The sequence below is a fragment of the Lolium perenne genome, chromosome 1, assembly GCF_019359855.2.
Source record: "Lolium perenne isolate Kyuss_39 chromosome 1, Kyuss_2.0, whole genome shotgun sequence".
Taxonomy (NCBI): domain Eukaryota; kingdom Viridiplantae; phylum Streptophyta; class Magnoliopsida; order Poales; family Poaceae; genus Lolium; species Lolium perenne.
In genome coordinates, this window is record NC_067244.2 from 204,097,155 (window position 1) to 204,107,430 (window position 10,276).

General features: G+C 44.7%; 1 protein-coding gene across 1 annotated transcript; it reads right to left on the reverse strand.

The window, feature by feature from the left end:
* Window positions 1-3,464: 3,464 nt before the first annotated feature.
* On the reverse strand, window positions 3,465-5,245 carry LOC139835030 (uncharacterized). Its single transcript, XM_071824980.1, has 4 exons — window positions 4,944-5,245; window positions 4,450-4,857; window positions 4,090-4,353; window positions 3,465-4,011 (listed from the first exon to the last, which is right to left on the reverse strand). The coding sequence occupies exons 2-4, from the start codon at window positions 4,517-4,519 to the stop codon at window positions 3,566-3,568; spliced, it is 780 nt and encodes a 259-aa protein (XP_071681081.1). The 5' UTR covers window positions 4,520-4,857; window positions 4,944-5,245; the 3' UTR covers window positions 3,465-3,565.
* Window positions 5,246-10,276: the final 5,031 nt, after the last annotated feature.

Genomic DNA, 10,276 nt, shown 5'->3' on the forward strand with positions numbered 1-10,276 from the left:
AGAAGCTACGGGTCGTGTCTCCCTTTGGGGAATAGAACTTTCCCCTCGGGACATCACGTATGAAAAAAGAAAAGCAATAAAATCGCAAATACTGCCGGACTTCATCGCAGAGTGGATGGAGTTGCAAAATACAGGACCTCCAGATTTATCGAGAACTTGGACCATGAACTTCGACGGGTCCAAAAGACTGGAAGGAGCTGGCGCAGGAGTAGTACTCATATCACCTGAAGGCGACAAGTTGAAGTACATCCTCCGGATGACGTTCCCTAACGCATCTAACAATGAAGCAGAATACGAGGCTCTCATACATGGAATGAAGATGGCGAAAGCCTGCGGAGCAACTCGACTAAAAATCTTTGGCGACTCACAGCTGGTGGCACAGCAAGTTATGAACCAATGTGATGCAGTCAATGATAGCATGATGGCATACAAGGAGGTATACAACGAACTCGAGAAGTTGTTCGATGGATGCGAAGTAAACCATATTAGCAGATTGAGCAACGACGAAGCCGATGTTCTTGCAAACATCGGGTCGCAATGCCTTGCAGTCCCGCCAGGTGTATTCTGGGAAGAAATAACAGAGAGATCCACTAAGTCGACAAAATCAAAAAAGAAGGAGAAGAAACCCTCGGGGGCTACCAAGGAAAAGCAAGAGGACGAAGAAGAAGATCAGGACCTGGTCATGGTGATACAGATACCGTGGATGCAGCCGTACATATCATACATCCTGAGGAAAGAAATACCCGACGATCCAGTTGAGGCAAGGCGAGTAATTCGACGCTCCAAAGCTTTCACGGCGATCAAGGGAGAATTGTATAAGCGAAGTATTTCAGGCGTCTTGCAAAGATGCGTCACACCAGAGGAAGGAAGAATAATTCTGAAGGATGTACACGAGGGAATATGTGGCCACCACGCAAGTAGTCGAGCTATCGCAGCCAAAGTTTTTCGAGCAGGATTCTACTGGTTGACAACAATCGAGGACGCCAAGGACATAGTAAGAACTTGCGACGCGTGTCAAAGGTTTGCCGCAAAACCTCACTCTCCAGCAGCAGAGCTAGCACCAATACCATTGTCATGGCCCTTTGCTCAATGGGGACTTGATATGGTGGGTAAGTTACACAAATCCTGGCCAGGAGGAAAGGAGTACATGCTAGTAGCTGTCGACAAGTTTACAAAATGGATAGAAGCGAAGCCGATAAATTCACCAGATGGAGCATCCGCAGTAAAATTCGTAAAAGGCCTCGTCTTCAGATTTGGAGTGCCCCATAGCATCGTCACAGACAACGGCAGTAACTTCACATCCCATGAATTCAAAGATTATTGCGAAGAGGTGGGTATCAAGCTGAACTTTGCGTCAGTTGCACATCCTCAAACCAATGGGCAAGTCGAGAAAGCCAATGGTATCATCTGCAATGGCATTAAGAAGCGCTTGTTAGGACCACTGGAAAAAGCTCGACATACCTGGCCAGAAGAACTACCAAGCGTGTTGTGGAGCATCCGAACAACACCAAACACAAAGCAACGCAGAAACTCCGTTTTTCTCGGTTCATGGAGCAAGCGGTACTACCAATCGAGATAGAGCACAACTCTCCACGTGTCGCTGAATATGATGAAGAAACATCGAGAAGAGCGCTAGAGGACGACGTCGACGCACTTGATGAAGCTCGAGATGAAGTATTATCTCGGGTAACCAAATATCAACAGGACTTGAAGAATTACCACAGTCGACGTTTGCGGCCAAGATCTTTTCTGGTGGGCGACCTAGTTCTTCGGCTCTCGCAATAAAGTCATGAAAAACTCGAGTCACCATGGCTTGGCCCTTACATCGTCACGGAAGTAATCGGAGGAGGAGCATATAGGATAAAGGACAAGAAGACAGGGGTGGAGGAGCCAAACCCCTGGAACGTGGCGCAACTTAGGCGGTTCTACGCCTAGAGTCGAAATATAGTCCTTGTAAAACTTCAATGTACTGAAACGCCCGCGAGTTTTCAGACGCACTCTTTTCCTTTTTCGGGGCACCGAGTGGGGCCGGAGAAGGTTTTTAATGAGGCGGGCTCGCGGTGCTGCAATATAATAAAGATAGTGACAATATAACTTTTCTTCTTTATCGACATGACCAAAATCTTTGCTCCGACGAATTTCAATATAGTTCATCGACAAAAGAAAAACCTTGCCTTGGTATTCAAATACCTCGTGAGTCAATAAAAATACAAAATAGTACTCAGTAAAAAGCTCGGGGCTCATATTCACCTTAAGTATATATATGCCTTGGTTTAAAACCTCGCAAATATACAAATATAATAAAGAGTCACCGAAACACTCGGGGGCTAGACAAACAGAGAAATATAATGATTGCTTTACAATATAGTCATGGATTACAAAGAAGAAGTATCTACAAGAAGAAAATAACTAGTCTTGATTCAAAGATATGTCATCAAGAGTAACTCTGTTTTCCTCAGGAGCAGCACCAAGAAAATCGGCATAATGGCCATCGGCAAAAAAGTCGGCATCCATCCGAAGCAGGTCCTCAATCATTTCTTCGGCTATGGGCGTAACCTTCGTGTTAATCCTGTCAACACCAACTCTCCGACGTTTTACCTTTTGGTGAACCTTCTCGACAACCTGGGTAAGGTCAAGTTTCGAGTGGCAGATCTGGAGCATGATAAGAGCAAATCTGGCGCCAGCTACTAGTTGAGCTCTGACAAAGTCATGGATACTGCGAGCATCCTTAAACCTTTCCATCAATTCAGGAAGAGTTTTTGGTTGGACGTTCCGAGGAAACATGGAGTTGTAAACCATGGACAAGGTCTTGGTACAGAAGTCAAGGAAATCGCGAGTCTGAGAGGTGCGATCTTGAAATCTGACAATTTGGCGGGTCCTCTCCGGGGTAGCCCAAAACAAAGAACCATGGTCCAGGGAAAGATTAACAAGGAGGTTTGTCCTAGCACTTACTCTCTCTTCCTCGGCAGCAGCATCAGTAAAGGCACCTATCAGAACAAAGACGTGGAAACCTTTAAGAGACAATAGCATGAAGATGAAAGATATCAGAGGATGAAACAGGCATACCCGACATATCTGCACTGGCTTCATTCATTAATTCGAGCATGAAATTTTCTCGAGTAGTCGCCTTTTCAGCCTCGGAAGCAGCAAACTCCTTGGCAGCCACGGCCTCGCGAGCTTGCTGGAGAGCAACTTTTTCGGCTTCAGATGACTTGCGAGATTGTTCCATCATCACAAGTGTTTGCTTCTTTGCATACTGAAGCTGCTGTCGAAGTTCGTCCAGTTCTTGCGACAAGGTATCGTCGACAGGTGCAGTATCAGCAAAAGTTCTCCTCGCGTGAGAAGAAGAAGGCGACACATTGGAAGGAGCGGAAGTTGGAGTATAGTTATCAAATATCAACTGAAATATAAACAGGATAAAATCAAACGACAAGCAAAGATAGAATTTTTCATTAATCTCTTGGAATAATTACAAGGGCATTACAGTGGAGCTAAGGAAATACGTGTCGCTAAACGACTACTTTGGCGACAAAAGCAAAAGAAACAAAGAAAAAGAGGCATGCAACTAGACCTCCGGCCTTGACGAGCTAGGAGTCGACGCTGGCTTAATCCCGAGATAGGCCAAGATCTTCTTCGTGTTGGGCTTGGCTGCCTTGATCAGCGACTTCCACCTTGATTGTTCTATTTGCTCGGTGTCGCCAACTTTCATCCAGTCGATAGTCTGTCGACTGTCAGCAACCAAGGCGACAGTGTTTTCAACGGCAACCTTCATATTCTCTTGGCGCATCTTCAGTCCAAGGTCTTCCGGTGTATTGAACATCTTGGCAAGGTTGAGGAAAGTCGCAGGCTCCTCCTTCTTCGGGAAGAAGTAGGGGAACAATGCCGACAATACTGCATTAGCATTCGATACACCTTCCCGAATCTCGGACCCATGAAGCTCCAGATAGGAAAGTGCGTCAAGGACCGGATCATCGACAGGATTCGTCAGGTCAAAATCCTGGTTTGTTTGGACTGTCAAGGAAACAAAGTATTAGTGAAAAGACAAGAAACAAAGATTCTCCTAAAAATAGAAGGGAGCAGTAAAATTACCGAAAGTACGGCGACTCTGAGTCTTCAGGCGCTTGAGGATTCCTTCTTCACGAGAAGCTTGCGCAGCTTTGTGCTCATCTAAAGCAGCTGTAGCATCCTTAAGCTTTTTCTGCAGTTCCTCGACACCAGCAGCTTTCGCCTTGGCTTCATCAGCTTCGGTCTTGGCTTTGCTAGCAGCGAGGTCCGCTTTCTTGCGAGCCGCCTCACTTTGCTCAAGTTTTCGAGAAAGTGCGTCGACGCGTTCGTTAGCCTCTGCAAGTTTCTCTGTCGAGATATGAAAAAAGAGAGGAGAAAGATCAAAAATCGCGACAAGCACCAAGAGAAAAATCAAGGAAAAACAGCAAGAACAAAAGTCGTTACCTTCGGCTCTATTAGCATATTCACGGTACCCAACAAATTGGGAACCGATGCGGAGAAGATCCTTGATCATAGGCTGTTCAACGTGAACACAGAAAGAAAAACATCGGCATGAAAAAGAGAAAAGGTGTGAAAAAACAAAATAAGGAAAATATAGATGTCGACAAGCTTACATCATCTAGGAGCAGAGTCGACGAACTGCCCAACTGAGGGGCAGGTTCAATAATCTTTTCAACCCTTGTCCTTTTTGGCGAAGGAGCAAGGGGGCTTGATGGCGGAGTAGTGGTGACGACGTTTTGTTGAGGAGGCGAGGTTTCTTCTCCTTCAACTAGCGTGTCTGAGGCAAGTACAGTACGTGACGTGCTTGTCCGAGGAGCCACGTCAGTAGTTGGAACTTCTTCCTCGTCATCGCTAATAATCAAAAAATCGGCAGCATAAAAAGCAAGACAAGCTAAATATTTCGAGTACAAAAATAGAGAGAAATAAAGACGACTTACGAGCTGATGAGGGATTCAGCATAAAGATCGTAAGTTGCCTTCGGATGAGAAGGAACAACTTCTTCAGCCTTAGAGGTGCCAGAATCTTCAACATCAGTCCTTTTCCTTTTGTTCTTGGGAGAAACAGCAGGAGGAAGGGATTGCGTCGATTCACTGGCTTCAGACTCAACTTCTTTTTCATGAGAAGCCGCAGATTTGTGAGAACCCGCGATTTCACTTTCACGAATAGAAGAAGCTTGAGTATCTTCGGCAACGATGGCCTGTTCTTCGACTTCTCCACCCTCCGGAAGAGGAGGAAGGGAAATCATGGTAGGATGGTTCTGTAAAAATTAGTGACCAGAAAGAAAATTAAAAGAGATGACAATATAATGAGGTGCAGAGAAAGTGCAAAATAAGGTAAAAACTCGGCAAGACAAAATACCTCGGGGAGTGGATTGGCGGCGCTGTACGGTTCCACGCGACAAGAGGAAGGAATTGGGTCTTTACCCAGACGAGAAAGTCTTCGAATCAACTTCTCCAAGTCCTTGGTAGAAAGATCACCGGAGATTCTGTTGGCGTCATTTTTACCACAATACGTCCAAAGGGGATTTTTGCGAGCCTGAAGAGGCTGCACTCTAATCCTAAGGAAGTAGGCTGTGATTTGAACACCAGACAGCTCTTGGCCTCGAGTGTTTTGAAGTTGGCGAATACGGGACATGAGTGCCTCTGTCGCCTTTTTCTCTTCCTCGGAAGCTTCGGCATCCCAGGAGCGGCGGCGTTGGATTCTGGCACTTCCGTCAAAAGGAACTATGTTGTGCTCAACAGAGTTGGCGCTTTCTTCGTGAATATAGAGCCACTTTTTGCGCCATCCTTGGACAGAATCAGGAAATTTGACGTCGAAATAGTCGACGTCAGTACGAACACAGATAACAACGCCACCTATGTTATAAGTGACGTTGTGGGAGCCATTGCGGCGGAGGCAGAAAATACGTTTCCACAGAGCCCAATTGGGAGGGATTCCGAGGAAACATTCGCAAAGAGTGATGAAGATGGAAATGTGAAGGATGGAATTGGGGGTCAACTGGTGCAGTTGAATCCCATAAACAAAAAGAAGACCGCGGAGGAAATCGTGGATTGGGGTCGAGAGGCCGCGGATAAGATGATCAACAAAACTAACCCGATACTCCATTGGAGGCTTGGGGTAGCTTTCTTCGCTAGGAAAGCGGATGGCGTCCTCCTTCTTCATGAGGCCAAGCCTCTTCAGCATATTGGAGTCTTGGTTGGAGATTTTGGATCTCTCCCACTCAAGATCCTCGGCGGCCATCTTGGATTCCGGAGTGCTGTGGCGAGTCAGACGCGTGCGCGGTGGCATCAACGGCAATGGCAGAGTAATGTGTGTGCGTGCGGAAGATCAGAGAAAGATTGGGCGCAGGAGAGGTTTTGCGAAGAGGAACAGGTGAGCGGCGCAAGCAAGGGGATGAACGGAGGTTGAAGAAAGGTTTATATAAGAATCGGGTGAAGCAGTGTGCCGTTGGATGAAGAGATCGTGTGGTGAGAATAGATCTTCTAGATACAAGGGTAAAAAGGTATTTTTACTGAGATAGGCGTTACTGTACGTGCGCCAGAAAAAGCGGAGGACGTGTGTCCCCCACTTGCACGACGTGTCAACATGGTGGAAGCAATGGACCCACAGGGCAGAAAAATCACGACTATTCGAGAAGGATGAAGTAAATTTGGTTAAGGGAAGCATGGCGACAAGAAAAGTTAAAAAGATTGGCGACAGGAAGAATTATTCAATACTTCGGGAGCCTTTGATCAAAAACAAGTTTTTCCCCAAATGCTCGGGGGCTACTTCGACAAAAAGTAAACTTTCGACTATGGCAATATAGAAATTGCGGGAGCCTACAACCAAGCACAAGTTCTTGGCTGTAGCCTCGGGGGCTACTCCCATCGGGAGCGCTGTTCGCGCACCCGAGAGATAAAAAAAGAGAGAGAAGGAGAAAGAGATCATATTGGGAAGTAATGAAAATATAGCGACAAGGTGGATTAAAATGTTGAGCCTACAACCAAGCACAAGTTCTTGGTTGTAGCCTCAAGTTACTCCCATCGGGAACGCTGTTCGCGTGCCCGATGAAATTAACAAAGGAAAAAATAGAAAAGCAAGAGAGTATATTTCGAGTTATAATTAACTCTACATATACTCCCATCGGGAGAGCAATATAAGTCATATTTGACTCGATAAAATGTGCCATTCCAACAGCCGGAAAAGCACTCGACAATATATTCTCGTAACGCCAAGTTGCGATCAATTTCGAATGCCGTAAATTTGCGAAGGTAAGACCCCAGATCCGTTTCGCTGGGCGTGGCATCGCCGAAGATCGCGTCTGCTATTTTTATCCGTATCAACAGATACGAAGAAAAATCCTAACGGACGCGTTAGGTACCCGATAAATTTGATCGGGACTCGACAGAATGGTAAGACCTTAAGCGGCACCTGTCGAAGTTTACACCAGTATCCCGAGATCATGTCTAGGGACGTGATTTTGAAGTAGGTTTTTGCGGATTGCCACTAGAGCAGTTAACTAGTACCTGATCCGTCAGATGAACTAGCCCCAACTACCATTATCCCTGTACAATATAGAATCTTATGTGAAGAAATATAAAAAAGTTAAAGCTTTCGAATAAAAATAAACAGTGGAGATTTTCCCTGATTCTACGATTCAAGCAAAATCTCGGGGGCTACTGACATAGGCATCCCAAATGGGCCTGCCGAAGATAGTACCCGGGGTTTACTGAAGGCCCACTACCCGAAGAATAAGAAGATTCGGGAGCCCAAGATATATTAAGGAAAGTCAAGAGTTGTAATAGGAAGTGTTATTTGTAATCTGGCGGGATGAGTTAGAAACCGTCTCGGACTCTGTAACTTGTATAGCACGAATCCCTCGGCTCCACCTCCTATATAAAGGGGGAGGCGAGGGACGAAAAGGGGATCATTGTCTGCAAACCTTAGTTTTCATATTCGTCGAGTACTTTCCGGCTGAAACCTTCGAGATCTACTTACCCTCTACTTCCAACTAAACCCTAGCCTACAATCCATAGGCATTGACAAGTTGATACCTTGTCACTCTGGGACTCCACCTTCCTTGGTGGTTTCTTCCGGACTTTTCTAGAACCTTCTAGAACCTTCCATAGAACCTTCCGCATCATTTTAATTCACATAAAATGACATCCTATATATGAATCTTATTCTCCGGACCATTCTGGAACTCCTCGTGATGTCCGGGATCTCATCCGGGACTCCGAACAAATATTCGAACTCCATTCCATATTCAAGTTCTACCATTTCAACATCCAACTTTAAGTGTGTCACCCTACGGTTCTCGAACTATGCGGACATGGTTGAGTTCTCACTCCGACCAATAACCAATAGCGGGATCTGGAGATCCATAATGGCTCCCACATATTCAACGATGACTTTAGTGATCGAATGAACCATTCACATACGATACCAATTCCCTTTGTCACGCGATATTTTACTTGTCCGAGGTTTGATCATCGGTATCACTCTATACCTTGTTCAACCTCGTCTCCTGACAAGTACTCTTTACTCGTACCGTGGTATGTGGTCTCTTATGAACTTATTCATATGCTTGCAAGACATTAGACGACATTCCACCGAGAGGGCCCAGAGTATATCTATCCGTCATCGGGATGGACAAATCCCACTGTTGATCCATATGCCTCAACTCATACTTTCCGGATACTTAATCCCACCTTTATAACCACCCATTTACGCAGTGGCGTTTGGTGTAATCAAAGTACCTTTCCGGTATAAGTGATTTACATGATCTCATGGTCATAAGGACTAGGTAACTATGTATCGAAAGCTTATAGCAAATAACTTAATGACGAGATCTTATGCTACGCTTAATTGGGTGTGTCCATTACATCATTCATACAATGATATAACCTTGTTATTAATAACATCCAATGTTCATGATTATGAAACTAATCATCCATTAATCAACAAGCTAGTTAAGAGGCATACTAGGGACTCTTTGTTGTTTACATATCACACATGTATCAATGTTTCGGTTAATACAATTATAGCATGGTATATAAACATTTATCATAAACATAAAGATATATATATAATAACCACTTTTATTATTGCCTCTTGGGCATATCTCCAACAGTCTCCCACTTGCACTAGAGTCAATAATCTAGATTACATTGTAAGGTACCTAACACCCATGGCACTCTGGTGTTGGTCATGCTTCGCCCTAGGGAGAGCTTTAATCAACGGATCTGCTACATTCAGATCAGTGTGTACTTTGCAAATCTTTACTTCTCCATCTTCGATGTACTCGCGAATCGAATGATAACGCAGCTTGATATGCTTCAGCCTCTTGTGTGACCTTGGTTCTTGTGCATTGGCGATGGCACCCATGTTGTCACAGTAGATGACTAATGGGTCCAATGCACTAGGAACCACACCGAGCTCTACAATGAACCTCTTCATCCATACCGCTTCTGATGAAGCCTCTGAAGCCGCTATGTACTCCGATTCAATATAAACACGTACCCAGATTGTGACTTAGAGTCATCAGGATCAGTGTTCCAACTTGCATCGGTGTAACTGGTTACAACGAGCTCTTGGTCACCTCCATAACAAAGAAACATATCCTTGGTTCTTTTCAAGTACTTCAGGATATTCTTGATCGCTGTCCAGTGTTCCATTCCTGGATCACTTTGATATCTGCTAGTCAAACTGACAGCATGTGCTATATCCGGTCTAGTACATAGCATGGCATACATGATAGAGCCTACTGCCGAGGCATAGGGGATCTGACTCATCCTTTCTCTTTCTTCTGCCGTAGCCGGTCCTTGAGTCTTACTCAAGACCTTGCCTGGTAACATAGGTAAGAACCCTTTCTTACTTTCGTCCATTCTAAACTTCTTTAGAATCTTGTCCAGGTATGTACTCTGTGATAGCCCTATTAGGCGTCTTGATCTATCTCTATAAATCTTGATGCCTAATATATACGATGCTTCACCAAGGTCTTTCATTGAAAAACTATTATTCAAATAACCTTTTACACTGCTTAATAGTTCTATATCATTCCCAATCAATAATATGTCATCTACATATAATATCAGGAATGCTATAGAGCTCCCACTCACTTTCTTGTAAATACAGGCCTCTCCATGACACTGTATAAACCCGAAGTCTTTGATCACCTTATCAAAGCGTCGGTTCCAACTTCTTGATGCTTGCTTCAGTCCATAGATTGAACGCTGAAGTTTGCATACTTTGTTAGCATTTTTAGGATCGACAAAACCTTTGGGTTGTA

Coding starts and splice junctions, on each gene's coding strand:
- LOC139835030 (XM_071824980.1), bottom strand. CDS start 4,519: ATGATCAAGGATCTTCTCCGCATCGGTTCCCAATTTGTTGGGTACCGT. Junction 4,354..4,449: donor ATATGCTAATAGAGCCGAAG/GTAACGACTTTT, acceptor ATATCTCGACAG/AGAAACTTGCAGAGGCTAAC. Junction 4,012..4,089: donor TCAGAGTCGCCGTACTTTCG/GTAATTTTACTG, acceptor TTTCCTTGACAG/TCCAAACAAACCAGGATTTT.